At 38.9% G+C, this 19,073-nt stretch overlaps 1 protein-coding gene across 1 annotated transcript in view; it reads left to right on the top strand.

Moving 5' to 3' along the window:
• The window catches only part of KIF13A (kinesin family member 13A), a 73,031-nt gene that overhangs the window by 22,354 nt on the left and 31,604 nt on the right, over positions 1-19,073 (top strand). The window contains 13 exon segments of the mRNA XM_033154657.1: positions 1,077-1,189; positions 2,416-2,527; positions 3,185-3,397; positions 3,748-3,858; positions 7,073-7,207; positions 8,913-9,043; positions 12,293-12,379; positions 14,214-14,380; positions 14,833-15,043; positions 16,240-16,310; positions 16,313-16,339; positions 16,342-16,400; positions 16,828-16,968. Coding sequence (XP_033010548.1) covers positions 1,077-1,189; positions 2,416-2,527; positions 3,185-3,397; positions 3,748-3,858; positions 7,073-7,207; positions 8,913-9,043; positions 12,293-12,379; positions 14,214-14,380; positions 14,833-15,043; positions 16,240-16,310; positions 16,313-16,339; positions 16,342-16,400; positions 16,828-16,968 — 1,578 coding nt within the window.

The following is a 19,073-nucleotide window of genomic DNA, read 5'->3' as shown; positions in this document are numbered from 1 at the left end:
GTATTCCTTAATCTGAAATGAGAAGCCAACACGATGGCAGATGATCTAAGATGCCATGCCAAGCAGATTCCAGCAAAGAGCACATGAAATTTCAAATATCATTTGTAGACACACATTACTATTAGATACTGTATTTGTTATTCTTCTACAGATTATAGAGGTTTGTAAAAATCCAGTACAGCACTTCCTGTGTTGTTTTGGTTTGATGGAAGTAGTTCATCAAGACATGACAGTCAATATATATCAGATTGCCCCACCTTATGTATGGGGGCGGGGAGAGAAATGTAATATGGTCAATAAAGGTATTGGAATAGAACACGACCAGAGATCTGTTGCTTGGTAACCAGATTTAGGATTGGTTCCAGCAAGTCAGAAAATTTAACATCCTCCATTAGGGACTGATATCAACTGCTACTTGATGGATCCTTAGAAGAAGAGTATGTAATACAGAACTCTCCAAATAAATTTTATCAGAATGGACATAGTGATCATTTGTATGGAAGTGTCCTCATGAAACTTTTCATACACATGGAAAACTAAAATATTTTGGAGATTTCTAGGTTAAGAAACATATGCATAAGTAGAAGGACAGAGTTGCTATATATAGATCGCGAACCTCCAAAAAGGTTTCTACCGACTTTATAATGCCTGTACATGAATCTGCATGAATACACAATGAGTAACTTTTACAGATGTATTAGACCCCTTTTTCTTGGAAAATGTGGAATGGGAAGGGTAATGAAATAGCATGCATCTTTATTAAAACTGCCTGGTGTTTTTCAGCTTTTCCCTTACAGGGAATTGTGATGCCAATATGGCGTATATAATTAAATGTAAAATGTAAATGTAAATTGGGCACAGTTATTATTAGTATTCACAAAGATTTGCTACTGTTAATTCTAATGATGTCTGTACCAAACAGTAATGTGAAAGTCACTTAAAAATATCACAGCAACTGCCTCTTGCTGTTGTTCAAGTTTATTTGCCTGTATTTTATGGTTTCTTGCACTGTGTGAAATCATAGTAGGCTATTAAAAAAGATTGATTTGTTTTTGTATGTTTGTGTTTTTGCTTAGAACTCTGGAGAGAAAGTGAGCAAAGTCAGCCTGGTAGATTTGGCTGGTAGTGAAAGAGTATCTAAAACAGGAGCAGCAGGAGAACGTCTGAAGGAAGGCAGCAATATAAACAAGTAAGGGCATGAGTGAATTTAAATTATCCAAATAAACATTCACTTTAGCACTACTCATCAGAAGGCCCTTTAAATCAAGCTTCTCATCAGACTACATTCAAATAGCATTCAAAATTCTGAAAGTTACATTAGGTTTACTTTTCTGCAAATTTTTTCCATTTATGATCCAGGCATGTGACTAATGTGAAATCTTTAACCTGAAGTGACAGCAGCACTTTATGGAATGAAAAGGTGCTTGCACATTGTAATTTCTTCACACCCATTTCCCCAAGCAGTTGTGGATATTGCATCAAAGAACAACTAAGTAAGAGTAGGGTTTTAATGGTTGCAGAGTTCCCAGTAAACTTGTGGCTTTCCTTAAACACTTCAGTGTATTCGTCTTAACTAGATAAGGAGTGTCTCCACCCCCATCGTCCAGCCTGGACGCTGAGGTCCAACTCCAAGGGCCTTCTGGCAGTTCCCTCTTCTCAAGAAGTGAAATTACAGGGAACCAGGCAGAAGGCCTTTTCAGTTGTTGCACCCGCCCTGTGAAATGCCCTCACACCCGATGTCAAAGAGTTAAAAGAACTATATAAATTTCCATAGACTTCTGAAGGCAGCCCTGTTTCAAGAAGCTTTTAATGTTTGATTTATTTTTATTTTTATTTTCTCTGCGGGAAGCCGCTCAGAGTGACTGGGGAAACCTAGTCAGATGGGCAGGGTATAATATATTATATCATCATCATCATCATCATCTTCATGCAACAAGTAGTTACAGTGACTCCCAAATAAGAATTCTAAAAGCTTCTTCATTTGTTTGCAGTAAATTTGCTTTTGCAATCCATCTATTTTCTTAATAAACAAATGGCAGATAATTAACTCTTATTTACATAGCTTCATAGTAGGAGGTGCTCTTCTGAAAATTGAATGTGCTTTTTCCTATTCTTGCACTGTTAGCTTGCTTGTGTTTTTGATTGTAGTGCTACAAAGCACCCTTTAATACTGTTGGTGCTCATTTTGACCTGTATGCAACACCTTTTAGTGTCTAGCTCCATAGGCTTTACAGAGCAGTTTTATTATTCTACAGATTTCTATTACTCTTGAAATCCTTTTTAAATCTTCACAAGTTCTAGAATTTATTAACACCACACAGAAACTACCTTTTTTTGCAAGATTAAATTTCATTGCAACTTTTGACAAATTGTATGTTACATGTTCTAGCTGATAACAATTTGCTGCTCTCCTAGGTCACTCTCAACACTAGGTTTGGTTATCTCATCACTTGCAGACCAAGCAGCAGGAAAGGGGAAAAACAAATTTGTGCCTTACAGAGACTCTGTACTCACCTGGCTTCTCAAGGTAAAACATGGCACTGTATCATTCTAAGTGGAACTGTCATGGACTGATATGCTATCTTGCACACCAGTGTGCAAACTTTTTTGACTAATTAAGAAATATTCCAGATGCAACCTCTTCCCGGTATGATACATGCTTTTTCTTGCTATATTAACCTTTTGACACAACTGTTTACTTGCCATTCTGATTTTTGCATGATACTTTGTAATGCTGAGAGCTAAATATCCAATGTGTTGTAGGTCAGATCACAACTGTTTACTTGCCATTCTGATTTTTGCATGATACTTTGTAATACTGAGAGCTAAATATCCAATGTGTTGTAGGTCAGATGCAGTTGAAAGCAATGCACCTTGATTTTAAAAGTGTACATTATATTCAACTAAATCATTATGTGAATGGAATGACTTTTGCCCATGCAACAGAACTTCCCTTTCCTCTCCATTCCCCATGTGCCCTCTGTTCCACCACTAGATCTGCTCTGGAGAGTTGAGGAAGGGGAAGGGAAAGTTCCCTTGTGCAAGTGAAAGTTGTTCTGCTTGTGCCATGACTTCAGTGAGTGCAAACCTTTGTATGCTAAATGTAGTGAAATTGTGCATTTAGAGGAGGGGTATATTTTCAAATTGCTTCACCTATTTATGAATTCCTTAATATACCCTTTAGGACAACTTGGGAGGAAACAGCCAAACAGCTATGATAGCTACAATTAGTCCAGCAGCTGATAATTATGAAGAAACACTCTCCACACTGAGATATGCAGATAGAGCTAAAAGGATAGTTAATCATGCTATAGTAAACGAAGATCCAAATGCCAGGGTCATCCGAGAACTACGTGAAGAAGTAGAGAAACTAAAAGAACAACTTTCTCAGGCAGAGGTAAATTTATGGTAATATTACTTCAGTGAGTTGTATTTTTTATTAGTTTCATACACATTTTACAAAAGGGGGGAGGTTAATGTTTTTGAATTGGCTATAAAATTTGTATCACAACAGGATTTATTTGAAGATGAACTGATCATCTGAATTTCTTGTGGGAAGGGGGAAATACAGATGGTGAGCACAATTAAACATAATGAAACAGTAGTATGGGGTGCTAAGTATTTGTACCCATGCATGTGATTCTGTTCACAACCCAATTTGTTTGACTAGCAGAACAGGATTAAAATTTGTCATGGATAAGTTGGGAATTATAAAATGTTTGTAACTGTCATATTTTGGCTATGAAGGCTATGAAGGCACCAGAGTTAAAGGAAAAACTGGAGGAATCTGAGAAACTAATAAAAGAACTGACTGTCACTTGGGAGGAGAAGTTAAGGAAAACAGAAGAAATTGCACAGGTATTCTTTTCAGTATTCTTTCTGCTAAATGCTTACCGTATATACCCGAGTATAAGTCGACCCGAATATAAACCGAGGCACCTAATTTTCCTACAAAAACCTGGGAAAGCTTATTGACTCAAGTATAAGCCGGTTCACCTTTGCCGCTGTGGAGGAGGAGGAGGAATGAGCAGTCCGAAAGCAGTCCTTTGGGCTGCTCCTTCCTCTTCCTCCTCTGCCAAGTTTGCATTTATGCAAGCAGTTCAGGAATGGAACAAACTGCCTGGGGAGAGTAAAGAACCGCCGTTCTTGTACACTTCTTAAGGAATGGTTGACTGGGGAGAGCGGGTGGCGGCACGAGCGGAGAGAAAGGGCTTCTTTCTTGCCGCCCCCACCGCCCGCCTCACTCGAGTATAAGCCGAGGGCAGCTTTTTCAGCACAAAAAATGTGCTGAAAAACTAGGCTTATACTCAAGTATATACAGTAATTAGTGTAAGTTTGCATTACTTAGCCTGAGACCTGCGAATATAGGGCTGTATATAAATTCAATAAATAATAATAAGATAATAGTCTATGGAACAGAGATGGACAAGTTTTATATTTCCAAAAGTGATCTGGCTGTCAACATACTGTTTCCTGAAAATCTGTGGCTCTTGCCATTCAGCTGGATTTTATGTATTTAAAATATTTCTTTACTGTCCTTCATTAAAATAGTCCACTATAGTTTACAATAGTGTGAATAAAACTAGGCAACAAACCAACAAATATGTATTGTGACATGCAGCAAGACAAGATGCAAATAAAAAACTTGGAAAACTAAATAAAATTCCAAAAGAATATAAAGTTTAAGAAAATTCCGAGGAAGTAGGTTAATTTTAGTATGCTTATATATTAACACAGTTTATATTGATGTTACACAATGCCAGCATACTTGCTATGGTTGCATAGGCTTTACTTAGGTATTAAACAAAGCTGCTCATCCTGTAGGTGGCTGCAAAAATAACAGCTGGATTAAAACCTACAGTCACAGTAGGTAGCTACCCAAACATTCCCCGTTACAGCAAATACCGTATTTTTTGCTCCATAAGACGCACTTTTTTCCTCCTAAAAAGTAAGGGGAAATACCTGTGCGTCTTATGGAGCGAATGGTGGTCCCTGGAGCTGAATTGCCCAGGGGCCAAAAGCAGATTGTGCTTTTTATTTTACAAAGAGAAAAGGGAGTGTTGAAAGGACCCCGCTCAGCAGCTGATCAGCAGGAGATCGGGAGAGAGATAAAGAGTCCCCGACTCCCTTTCAGCCCCGCCCTCCTTTGTTGAATGTGCTGCAGAGGGAGGTTGTTTGTTTCCCCAGGACATGTGACTGGCTGATTAGATTATCTGTCTGAAAACAGTAGAAATGGCTCCCTTTCCTTAAGATTTTTCAGAAATGTGAGTTAAACCCCATAAAAATGGGGCTTTTCCTCTTTGCTTTTCCCCCTTTGCAAAAGGAGCTTTGCTTTTCCCCCTTTGCAAAAAAAGCTGCAAAACCTTTAGCTGATCCTCAAAACAAAAATAAAAACAAAAAAAACCCCTAGGGCTTTTCCCTTTGCAAAAAAAGCTGCAAAACTTTTAGCTGATTCTCAAAAAAGGCCTTTTGCCTTTGCAAAAACAGCAGCAAAACCTTTAGCTGATCCTCCAAAAAAAAACCCCCAAACCCCAGGGCTTTTCCCTTTGCAAAAAAAGCTGCAAAACTTTTAGCTGATCCTCAAAAACAAAACAAAAAACAAAACAAAACAGGGCTTTTAGAGGAGGAAAACCAGAAAAATATTTTTTTTTTCTTGTTTCCTCCTCTAAAAATGAGGTGCGCCCTATGGTCCGGAGCGTCCTATGGAGCGAAAAATACGGTAATTGTCACAGCTCACATGTCACTGTATTGCTATGAGCATGCTCACTTGAAGCAAAGCTAAGGAGTTCTAAAGTTGAGGGCCAGGTATTAATATGGCTTAGTTTGGCCTAAATGAGTGGTGTTTCAGTGTATTTTTGTATTCCTTCATGTTTCATCAGCAAATTTTGCAAGAGAATATGAAGTAAGGCAAGTAATTGTGCCCTGTGTGAGGTAGTACTCCCTTTTATCCTGGGTTCTAGTATTATATGAGAGGGAGAGAACTTTTCCGTAGTCACCTTCTCCACCCCATTAGTGTATATGTGAAATTAGGATTTTTCACCTCAGTTTGTTTTGTACTTGCTCACATTGGAATTCATTTGCCATTGTAATGCCCATTTGGTCAGTTGGAAGAGATCCTTTTGGAGCTCCTTGCAATCCCCTTTTGTTTTTACCACTGGTGTCATCAGAAAACTTGGCCACCTCATTGCTCACTCCAGATCCTTTTGGATTAAGTTAAAAAGCACTGATTTCCATACAGGTCTGTGAAGGAACCCACCGCTTACTTAGCACCACTGCAACAACTGTCCATTAATTCCTGCTCTGTGGACCATTCTCTTATCTCATGACTGTTAAGTTTCCTCCGGCCAGAATCTAGTTGTATGTTCATTGGTACTTTTGTTGTTCTAAGTTATTCTGTTGTTGGTTATTGTGAAGAAAAGTAAAAAAAACCCAGCAAAGATAAGAAGAATTCGTTTACATTCTAAATGTATATTTTAAAAATATTTTTATAGTGGCATATTGTCCAACCCACAGTTTATAAGAATGCTATAAATTGTAATAATATGTTTCATTGTTTTAAAAGGCACTGATAGGACTGTATGCATGACTTCACTAGTCTGTTTCCTTGACTGATGAACAAGAGTCATAATAGATGAAAGGCTTACTGGATAGTGTTACTCATAGTTGTGCAACCTCTTTTGTTATCTGTTCTAGACCTATTATTTTAGCTGGGTGCAGATTAATGGTAACTTTGTTTTTATTTCCAATGGTACCCTTTCACATGAGGAAGGTTGCTTCTGCTTACAGAAGAGTTTGTTTTATGCCTCAGAGTTGAGCAATGTGTGAGAAAGGTGATTCTAAATCCAAATAGGCTTTCCCACTTGTACCACCTTTTGGAAAAGTGGAAGCATGGAAACTGATATGGAACTTACCTATTATAGTGCTATGTGAATTCTTGTGTAAAGATTCGTAGAGCAGTGTCAGCAGCTGTTTTTCTTCTGCCCGTGATTATGTCTCAAGTAATAATATTTAGGTTTATTGGCATTTAGATCTGATGAATTAATTTCCTCCCCCCCCCCTGTGTATTTTACAGGAGAGACAAAGACAGCTAGAGAGTATGGGCATTTCCCTTGAAACTTCTGGCATCAAGGTTGGGGAAGATAAGTGCTACCTGGTGAATCTAAATGCAGATCCTGCACTCAATGAATTATTGGTTTACTATTTAAAGGTAAAAAGGCATTAAATTCCATAATGTTTTAGAGCTTCCCTTGAAATTATGCTAAATTTGAATTTGTGGGACTATACATCAGGGATGCGGGATACATCAGGGATGCGGGATACATCAGGGCTTGCCGATCAGAAGGTTAGCGGTTTGAATCCTTGCAACGGGGTGAGCTCCCGTTGCTTGGTCCCAGGTCCTGCCAACCTAGCAGTTCGAAAGCACACAAAAAAGTGCAAGCAGATAAATAGGTACTGCTCCGGTGGGAAGGTAAACGGTGTTTCCATGTGCTGCTCTGGTTTCACCAGAAGCGGCTTAGTCATGCTGGCCACATGACCCAGAAAAACTGTCTGCAGACAAATGTCAGCTCCCTTGGCCAGTAAAACGAGATGAGCGCCACAACCCCAGAGTCGTTTGCGACTGGACTTTACTGTCAGGGTTCTTAAAGTGTGGGACTGAAACTTCCTTACTTTTTTTTTAATAAAAACTTTTCAGTCAGTACTTTCTTTGCAAAAACTAAAAGACATTGCAGAAAATCTGTCGCTCCTTCAATTCTTTAACCTGATCATTCACTATGATTTCTCTCAGTTTAACCCTTCCTTGTAAGTGGCCAAAAAGGCTAATATGAATTATTGTGTAAGCATGTGAAATTTAGATTGTGTGTAAACTTCTGCTGTTTCTAATGCACATAGTCCATACCGTTGTGAATTTAATTTTGAGAATCAGTTCATATACCGTTTTTATCGCTCTATAAGACACACTTTTTTCCTCCTAAAAAGTAAGGGGAAATATCTGTGTGTCTTATGGAACAAATGGTGGTCCCTGGAGCCAAATTGCCCAGGGGCCAAAAGAGGATCGTGCTTTTTATTTTACAAAGAGAAAAGGGGGTGTTGAAAGGACCCCACTCAGCAGCTGATCAGCAAGAGATCAGGAGAGAGATAAGAGTCCTGGCTCCCTTTCAGTCCCACCCCCTTGCCCAGGCCTCTATTGTTGAATGTGCCGCAGAGGGAGGTTGTTTGTTTCCCCAGCGACGTGACTGGCTGATTAGATTATCTGTCTGGAAACTGTAGAAACGGCTCCCTTTCCTTAAGAAGCTGTAGAAATGTGAGTTGAACCCCATAAAAACGGGGCTTTTCCTCTTTGCTTTTCCCCCTTTGCAAAAAAGCTGCACAAATCTGAGCTGATCCTCAAAAAAGGGCTTTTCCCTTTGTAAAAAAGCTGCAAAACTTTGAGCTGATCCTCAAAAAAACAGGGCTTTTCCCTTTGCAAATTGGATTGCTATCAGTAGATTTCAGGTGGGTAATTATTGTAATAATTAAACCTAGCTCCTTTATCTTTGTTCTTAGGAACCTATTTTCTTAGATCTATATAATAAATGCAACCAAATGTTTGTAATGTTATAAGCAGAAATTACTGTGAACAATTAAGCTGTGAAAATATTCCTAGTTTGCAAAGGCAATTTGTTGATCCCATGTACAGCATTATGTCTCAATCTTTGTATAATAATTAAGTGTGGGCATATATTTCTGTGAGATTAGTTTTAGAGAGTTTGTACAGGGGCCTTATTACCTCTGCCAGGCTAACAATAGTTTTACTGTGTAATGAATATGGCCATGGGATTCCAGGGTGGATTGCACATACTTTGTGATGAATAAGTATGTGCCTATGTCAATAGAAGCAGCAGATTTATTTTCATTGTAATTGTCTTAACCAGGATCATACTAGGGTTGGTGCAGATACTTCTCAGGATATACAGCTATTTGGGATAGGGATCCAACCAGAGCATTGCGAAATAGACATTGCACCAGATGGGGAAGTTTCTCTCTCACCAAAAGAAAATGCAAGGTAAGAGAAATGCCAAATCAGTTTCAACCTACAAAAAAGGGTGGCTGTGGCGATCACACAGAGCCCCTGATCGTTCCACGGACTATTGACCCACCCTGTGCCACCACTAATCTGCTGCCACCAACCAGGTTCTCCCCGGTGATATATTGAGACTCAGACAGGTTGTAACGTATTAACAAAGAATCCAGTTTATTGTGAATGCAGACAAGTTTTAAATACTTTGAAACACTGTAATCTGAGTCACTCTGTCTGTCTCCCCTCTGTCTCTAACCCTGTCTGACTCCTATGCCTTCCCACTTCCAACCACCTTCCCCCCATCAAGAAACCAACCAAACCAACTGCCTCCCAACTTCCAACTTAACTAACTGCCAAAACCCCTGTGCTGAGCCTTAAACACAGTTAGGTTCCACCCCTGGGCTTTCTTATTGGTCAGCCTAATAACCCTTTCTCTCTCTCCCCCAGTACGACATCTCCATAATGAGTGTGCAAACGCCACAGTGGCATTCATGTTTGTAGAGAAGTTTATGAAAAAGCACCCTGATAAGAAAAGAGGAAAACTTCACATATTTAGTTTTGATACCGTCATAATGATAAGAGCAATAAAATAAGTGCTTGTGCTGTTTTTGATGCATAAGCATACCGGGAGAGATGCTTCTCATATTGTATGAGAATTGAACTGCTCAGACCTTTCTTTGAAATATGGAGCAGTACATAAATTACCTTAATAATATAACAACAATAAAAGGTAAAACAAAGCTAAATCCCAGAAGAAGAAGAAGAAGAAGAAGAAGAAGAAGAAGAAGAAGAAGAAGAAGAAGAGTTTGGATTTGATATCCCGCTTTTCACTACCCGAAGGAGTCTCAAAGCGGCTAACATTCTCCTTTCCCTTCCTCCCCCACAACAAACACTCTGTGGGGTGAGTGGGGCTGAGAGACTTCAGAGAAGTGTGACTAGCCCAAGGTCACCCAGCAGCTGCATGTGGAGGAGTGGAGAAACGAACCCGGTTCCCCAGATAACGAGTCTACCGCTCTTAACCACTACACCACACTGGCTCTTTTTTGCTCTGTAATCTTTTTAGGTGTTTGACTTTGGAAATATTTGAGCAGTGCCAAAAAGAATGCTAAGAAAAAACAAATGTTAAATGTAGAGGTGAACCACAACAAAATCAGTCAGTTTAAAGGAGTTTCCCTAACTTCTTGATGCCAGTACTAGCAACATGATAAGTGAAACAGATATTCTGTAATCATGATTGCATACACTAATTATTAATAATCCAAATTTGTGGAGTACTTAAGAGTAAGTTTTTTGAATACTAGTAAGGGAAAGGATTCCCACCAATATCACCATGTCCAAATAAAATCTAAATCTCTTTGAAGACATGATGCCAGCTTTAAGGACAAATTAGGAATGTAAATGTATAGAAATAAGAACAGTGTATTCTACATAAGCTTTATTTATACTTTTTGCATGGTATACCTTAGTGTGTTATACTCCAGTGTTGTAGCCATAAGAGAACAAAATTCCAAACAGATGGTGTTCTGTGTTGTTATGATAGAATTACATTGCTAGGAGTTAGTCATTTTGACTGGCAAGAACAAAGAAGCATGTCATTGGGAAAAATTTATAACTAAATAGGCTTTGTTTAATTTGTGCTTCATCCAAAATGCCTTAATAGGCGCAAACCTTGTTACCATAGTTACAACTGACAGTACATTGAATCATTTCATTGCTGATTCTCATGGAGATTGAAAGTAACTTCTTTGTGATATGGAGATGAATTAAAATACTGTTTCACTTTTATTCACCACACTTGGAACCCAGATTTTTTTTTCAGCAGTGAAAGAAATAGAAGACAGCTGTTTTAAATGCTACCTTTCTAACAAAATTAGGTGCACGATGATTAATTTCCCTGTTTCTGCATTCCTAAATTTAAGGGCAGTGAAAATGTATACAAAGCTGCCTCTCTAACGTTTCCTCTAAGGTCTGCACCAAAAATGTGTTCTTTCTACTGTGGCTAATGTGAAATAAACTTATTTTAATCAGAGTAACCTAGTTTTGGAAGATTGTTTTTTAAACTCTGGGAGCTACATATGTACAAGTCTCATTAAGGAGGTTTTAACTGGGTTTGTGCAGACTGCTTACGGTAAACAGCCTGTGACCCAATTACTTAAACGTATATGCTGCATGTTGCATTGCTAAAACCAAGCCACTGTCTCTCCTGTATACAATAAAGAGGTGCTGCAGCAGCAATAATAATTTGTCAGTAGAGGTCAGGCTCTCCTTCATGACTTTTATTTCACACATTTTATGCATGTTTAGGGGTTTCTGTTAATAGGCCTTTGTGGTGCTGAATCAAGAGAAAACACTTCATTCTTCTCCAGGTTAAGTGAATAGGTAATTTATTCAAAAGGCTTTTAAGTAGAGAGCTTTCCCAGTCTGCATCTGTATTGGAAGATATATTTTTTTTAAAATATGTTTTAATTGTTTTATTGTTTCCTGTATTTGTCACCCTGAGCACCTTTAAGAGGAAGGATGGGATACAAATTAAATAATCAATTGACACTTTTATCCGAGAGTTAGGAACAAGCAGGCTGGAAAAAAAGAGAGCACATGTCTGTTGGAGTATCTGCAACACCCACTAAGACTCATAAGGCAATTACTTCTTTGGGACACTGCATAATCAAGTAATGCAAACTGTAACTGTCGGAGCTCAGTATGTAGATTTTTCACTACCTGGTCTGTTTAGCACACATCATCAGGTTGGAATGGAAAATTGTAAAGGGCCTTTTTTCCTATCCTTAAAACTTCTCACGCCTCTTCAGAGAAGCACACCTCACACTTTGAGAACCGTGGAAATGAGAGGCTATGAAGAAAGCACATGTGTTTGCACTGCTGAATGTGCATATTTCTGCTTGCCTCTTCTCACATAGTATTTGTATGTGCCTTGGTTGAGCCCAGAAACAAAACACCACCTTGCTTTTCCTGGTGTGTTTCATGTGAGAAAGAATATATTTTATAACATGGTTCCTGGCAGCTAGATGATACACACTCTTCACTGTCCCTGCTGGACCAAAGAGCAAGAGTCACCAGTGGGTAGGAGAGAATTTGTCCCCTTCTGTATCTCTGTCTTATATAACAATTCCCATGGACCAGAGTGAGTAATGTTTTGTGACTACTGGAAATTGCTATTGGAGAACTTGGATTTTAAAGGACAATTTCAGTCTTTTCAATCTTATGCTTTGCTTTCAGATCCTGTGTAAATGGCACGTTGGTGTGTTCTGTGACACAGTTGTGGCATGGAGATAGAATCTTATGGGGAAACAACCACTTCTTTCGGTAATCTCCCCCCCTCCCACTTCTTTATTTACAGAGCCATGTCCAAATATTATTAGTGACGAATCTTACTAAATGCTAAATAGATGAAATTCTTCGTTACAGCTCAGACTTCTATAGTGTTAGCTTTTGGGCAACTAGTCTGTCTAGGTTTCCATCTAGTCCACACAGTATCTTCTAAGATAATATTTCTCCTGTTATGATACTGTTTTGAATAGAGCTTGAATTTGTGAGCATATTTTCATAAAACTGAAATCAATCCAGTCTTAAATATTGATCACTTGCTTTAGAGCAAGTACCAGGAGCTGTGCATCCTGACACGAACAGCCTTGAACGGAAGATGGAAGCAAATTGGCTTGCATTGTGTTTGGCAAATACTACATTGTAGTGTAGAAATTTGTTGCTTTTAAGTCATTTTTATACTACATGTACCCTTGTACATGGGGAGAACAATGTCTCAGTAAAAAGATAAATCTGTTTTGGCTCATTGTTAGTTGTGGGATAACCTAACTACAGTTGTCTATGCTCTGGCAACCTCTAGGATAGATTACTGCAGCACATTATAGTTAGGGCTGCCTCTGAATAGGGTCTGGAAACTTCAGCTGGTGGAGAATTTGGCGGCCAGGTTGCTGACTGGGGCAAGATGGTTTGAGCATATTACACTGATCCTGGCCCAACTGGCTCCCAGTTAGTTTCTGGGCCAAATTCAAAGAGCTGGTTTTGACCTATAAAGCCTTGAGCTGCTCAGGATTGCAATACCTCAAGGACTGCCTCCCCCCACATGAACCAACCTGGACCCTGCGATACTCATGTGAGGCCCTTCTTTGTATGCCTCCTCCACGAGAGGTCTGGAGGGTGGCAACACAAGAATAGGCCTTTTCTGCAGTGGTTTCCCGTTTGTGGAATGTGATTTCTCCAGGGAGGTTCATCTGGCATCTTCATTCTACACTTTTAGGTGCTAGGTGAAAACGTTCCTCTTCAACCAGGCTTTTGGCTCACTAACATCCTGTATCCTTTTAAATGTGTTTTGCGGGAGGTTATTGTTTTGTTTTGTTCTTGTTTTTCTTATATATTTTGTGTTTTTATCTTGTATTTATATGCTGTGAGCTGTCATGAGATCTATGGATGAAGGACGGTATACAAATTTAATAAATAAATAAATAATATATATATATATATATGTTGCTGTACCTTTAATATGAATACAGGTGAAACTAAAAAAAATTAGAATATCGTGGGAAATTTCATTTATGTAAGCAATTGTTTTCATTAGCTACTGGGGTTTAATATATGAGATAGACTCATGACATGCAAAGCGAGATATGTCAAGCCTTTATTTGTTATAATTGTGATGATTATGGCATACAGCTGATGAAAACCCCAAAGTTGAGATTGTTAATTTGGGGTTCTCATCAGCTGTATGCCATAATCATCACAATTATAACAAATAAAGGCTTGACATATCTCGCTTTGCATGTCATGAGTCTATCTCATATATTAGTTTCACCTTTTAAGTTGAATTACTGAAAGAAATGAACCTTTCCACGATATTCTAATTTTTCAAGTTTCACCTGTAGAATCTTAAGAGCAAGACTTGTCAGTTAGCTTTCTCTGTTAGAGAAGGTTAAGATTAAATTCAGTAAAGGTTGTACATATGTGTCTCCTTATTAATCTACAGTAAACACTGTAGCTTCCTTTGTTTTGGAACAACCTGCAGCATGCCTTTCCTCCCTGCTCATGTGTTGTTAAGTGTAGAAAGATCTTATCCACAGAATCCAGCATTTTAAAAATGGATTTACCGAAGTATTTCCTAACTACTTTCTCAACTTTTTAACAGAATCAATCTGCCTAAGAGAAAGCGAAGAGATTGGTTGAAAGACTCTGAAAAAGAGCTGCAGTTAGCAGAACATGATCTAGATGCAGCCAGTGAAGCTTCTTCGGAACCAGACTATAACTATGAGTTTGCACAAATGGAAGTCATAATGAAAACACTGAATAGCAATGGTAAGAAGCTGGTGCTCAGCATCACTGAAAATGTCAGACAGGAGCACATAAATTTCAAGGTCCTGGCAATAGATAGGTTCTTTAATCTGTTCCCTTGTCCTGATGGTTGTGAATAAGGAATGGATAATTTTGTTGTATTGAATAACTGTTGTGACTTTCTGGGAATAGAGACTGTGGAGGAGTAAATCATGTATGACCAACGGATCCCAATTATATTTACTAGGAAGTAAGTGGAGTTTTATGGGATTTATCTCATGCTCATCTTCCTTTTGTTATATACACCCTTTAGTAGAAAATAGTACTTTGGATCTTTTGTCTCTCACCCTCTGTTTCACCTTCTGATCACTGTGACTGTAGAACTGTGTGCTCTCCTGTATTAAGAAATAACAAAGCTGAATTATTAACAATGTAGGTAATGAATTTTAAGATATGCTGGTGCTTTCCTTATCTAGATCCAGTACAAAATGTGGTCCAGGTCTTGGAGAAACAATACTTGGAAGAAAAGCGTAGCGCTTTGGAAGAGCAAAGGATGATGTATGAGCGTGAGCTGGAGCAACTCCGACAGCAGCTTTCTCCAGAAAGACGGTATCAGCATTCTAGTGACAGGCTTTCAGAAGCTGCCCAGACTGCTCAGCAGAAAGTGAACCTCTGGTCAGAAGAGAGGTGAGAGCATTGATATTAAAACCATAAGTAACTATGAGAGAATGAGTGACGGAAGAAAAATACTATTCTGTGTGTGAATCTGTCCAAGACAATCTTTCATCCAGATCCCAAATAACTTTAGAACATCCTTCCTGCAAACATGTGATATGAGTAAACTAACCGTACTCAAACTGCTTGTTGTAAAACTTAGTACCAATTAAATTCTTCAAACGCAGGACTCATTGGGGCCCGGCATTTGGTACGTACCTTCTGTAACTAGAATGTACCGGTAGTCCTGCTTACCTAGTGATTCTGACTGATTTGGTCTCATCTGCTTTGTCTTCTCAGTTAAGGACCAATCATGTCATAGTACAGGCATTGTGCAGTGCCCATATGGTCAGAATTACTGTAGGGCTTTCAAAGGAAGCTCATTATAGCTCTTGTATAACTTGTAGGTTTCATCTTGGTATACATATAATTTTTCTCAGAATGCCTATAAAAACGGATTAGCACGATGGGATTTGTTTTGTTACCAAATGGCATTTCCAATGTAGCCTTGACATGTATTAAAAAAATTAGGAAGCATTCTCACATTTAAAGCTATTATTGTCTCTTGTTAAAATATTTGAACATAATTTTAAAAATCTGGAATAATTAATATTATTATTTTCAGGTCTGCGTTAGGGTTGCTCACGAGTAATCAGGCATGAGTCTCAACTGTCTTAACAGTTTATTGGTGCAGACTATTTACAGTGCAGAGAACATGGAAACATGACTGTCCTAGTCATTCGCAGAATCCAAGAGTGCTGTGACCCCAACATAAGAATTTTGGCACCCCAAAGTGCCACCTCCCTGGTCTCCTTTTGACCCCTCTGTGCAACTGGGGCGATGGAAGTGGCATGTTCCCCTCAGAGCGAATTCATGAGGCATGCTGGGGCTCTAAGCAGCATCTCCAAGCCCTTGTCTCGCCTGGCTGTTTCCAGTCTGCCCCTCCCCACTGGAGGAGGTGCCGCTCTTCCTGCTTGAGGAGGTCTCACTACTGAGGAGGCGTCTGGGCTCTCGGTACATTGACAAGACCTCCCGCCCTGCCTAGGGCAGTTCCCTGACACTTATGTTTATAATCTTGTTCATTGTTTCTATCAATGTCTTTTTACCAAGTTCTCAATTTCCCAATTAATATTCTACTACTATTCTCCATTTTTCTTTCCCACCCCTAGGGATGAGTTATTTCGACAGAGCCTAGCAAAATTAAGAGAACAGATAGTTAAGGCCAACACATTAGTGAGGGAAGCAATTTATTGGCTGAAGAAATGAGCAAGGAACAGATTATCAAGTGACACTGCAGATTCCTGCTGCTAACCTGAGTGCCAATAGGAAGGTAAGAAAATTTATAATTGAAACTATTTTGTAAAAGCCCTTGGAAGGCATTTGAGTCCAGAAGTAGAGAATGAATGAGTGCATGAGAGAGAGAAAATGGTACATAAATTAAAGGAGTTGTATGGACTGAATAGATATAGCTTCTCTAAACTTTCTATCTCATTAGCTGATATAATACTATAATACAGTACACACAGTAGAAACAGGACATTCATGCCTGTTCTATCTTGATGTGTCTCCAGTCAGTTATGGTTTCTAGTTCTCAGCCACCATTATATAAATAATTTGAAAATGCAAGAGAATGGAGTACCAAAATATTAACATAACTATGTAGCATATGTTGTTTGAGTACAAATTTGAAAAATGGAATCACTTTGTTAAATTGCATATTTTATCTACTTAAGATACTTTGCCTTGTCTTTGTTTAGAGAGGAGCAATAGTAAGTGAACCAGCTATTCAAGTAAGAAGAAAAGGGAAAAGTACTCAAGTATGGACCATAGAGAAGCTGGAAAACAAGTTAATTGACATGAGAGATCTGTATCAAGAATGGAAGGAAAGAGCCCATGAGGTATTCAACCTCAGTTTTTCAGTTTGGCCAAAATGTTACTCTTGTAATAAAAACAGAATATTTCTATAAACATTATATAGCACAGTTGTGCGTGTTCATGTAGGCATTTCTGCTGTTTTTCAAACAGCAGTGCTACATTCAGTTGTATGCTTATCCTAATATTTATAGTTCATTTCCCTTATACATGTCTGGGAACAGACTACTATGAATACATTTCAAACTTAGTATCTCTAAAATTATTTCAGTATTATACAGAAAGATCATGTCTTGCATGGAGGTTACATTCTGAGGATGGCGTGTCGAAAAAAACCATCTCCTTGGAACTGCCCCCACTCAAGCACCCTTATCCTTTCTGGAGCCATGCCCCAAGCAGACCTTGCCCCAGAAGCAAGGCAGAGAGCTTCTAAGCTCCCTTGCTTACTTGGCTCTGGGAGGTTCTATCACAGGCCATCCATGTTCTTGCCTGCTTATGTGAGAGCCTTCCAGAGCCCAATAAACAAGGCAGAGAGCTTAGAAGCTCTTTCTGCCCTGGGGAAACTGTGTGCAAAAAGTGCTTTTAAGTGCTCTGGCTTCTGTGCATTTAATTTGAGTGACTTCAACCTGTCAGCTTTCAACTGTGTAAAGTTGAAATCACACATGTTAAGTTTGTGTCAGTTGCAATCGTCCTGCAATTTATTTTGCTCTGCATATGGGATTTTAAAATAGTGTGTTCTTGAATATGTTTACAGGTACGTGTATTTTTTAGTGTGAGGCAATATTTTAGTATTCATCAGAAATCTTAATGCAAATGTTTGCTGATATTTGACCTACTATAAGGAAAATCAGATTTTCTATAGTTTGTTTCTTCAAAGCAAACCAGCATTGAGTCCTACTATTTTAAGTGAATGGATAACAACTTAATGTATTTCAGGATTTAATTATAAGGTTGTTTCAACATGAAACTCTATCTGCCTGAACATGATGATCAGCATAGTACTTCATGCAATGTAGTATTCATTGACTGCATCAAAAACTAGTACAAACAGTTTTTGTTGTTGTTAGTATTTTTACACACAGGGAATTTAATTTGGTCTCTATGAGGAACACAAATTGTTGAAAGTGTTGGTACTCATTTATTTAAATGAGGAATAAGCTTTTGATGTTCATAAGAGTTAGGTTTCTGTTCATAGAATCATAGAATTGTAGAGTTGGAAGGAACCTCAAGGGTCATATAGTCGAACCCCCTGCTGTGCAGGAATCTCAGCTAAAGCATTCATGACAGATGGTCATCCAACGTCTGCTTAAAAACCTCCAATGAAGGAAAGTCCACTACCTCCTGAGAGACCATTCCACCATTGAAAAGCGCTTAGAAAGCTCTTTCTGATGTTTAGTTAGAATCTCCTTATAACTTGAAGCCATTGGTTTGGGTCTTAGTCTCCAAAGCAGGAGAAAACAAGCTTGCTCCATCCGCCATGTGACAGCCCTTTAGATATTTGAAGATGGCTGTCATATCTCCTCTTTTCCAGATTAAACATACCAAGTTCCTTCAACCATTCCTCATAAGGCTTGGTTTCCAGACCTTTGATCGTCTTGGTCACCCTCCTCTGCATATATTCCAGCTTGTCAATATCCTTCTTAAATTATGGTGCCTAGAACTGGACACAGTACCCCAGTTGTGGTCTGACCAAGGCAGAATAGAGTGGAACTATTGCTTTCCTTGATCAGGTCACTATGCTTCTGTTGATGCTGCCTAGAATAGCATTAGGTTTGTTCGCTGCTGTATCACACTGTTGACTCGTGTTAAGCTTGCAGACTACTAAGACCCCTAGATCCTTTTCACGTGTACTATTGGCAAGCCAGGTGTCCCCCATCTTATATTTGTGCAGCTGGTTCTTCCTGCCTAAGTGTAGAACCTTACATGGGTCCATATTGAAATACATTTTGTTGGTTTGGGCCCAGTTCTCCAGTCTGCTCAGGTCATCTTGCATCCCGAGTCTGTCTTCAGCAGCAATGGCTACCCCTCCCAGTTTGGTGTCATCTGCAAAATTGGTGAGCATCCCCTTCAATGCCTTCATCCAAGTCATTTATAAATAGGTTGAACAACAATAGGCCCAGGGCAGATGCTC

The sequence above is a fragment of the Lacerta agilis genome, chromosome 7, assembly GCF_009819535.1.
Source record: "Lacerta agilis isolate rLacAgi1 chromosome 7, rLacAgi1.pri, whole genome shotgun sequence".
NCBI lineage: Eukaryota > Metazoa > Chordata > Lepidosauria > Squamata > Lacertidae > Lacerta > Lacerta agilis.
Note: the sequence above shows the minus strand (reverse complement) of the source record. Positions and strands in the feature narration are given on the sequence as shown.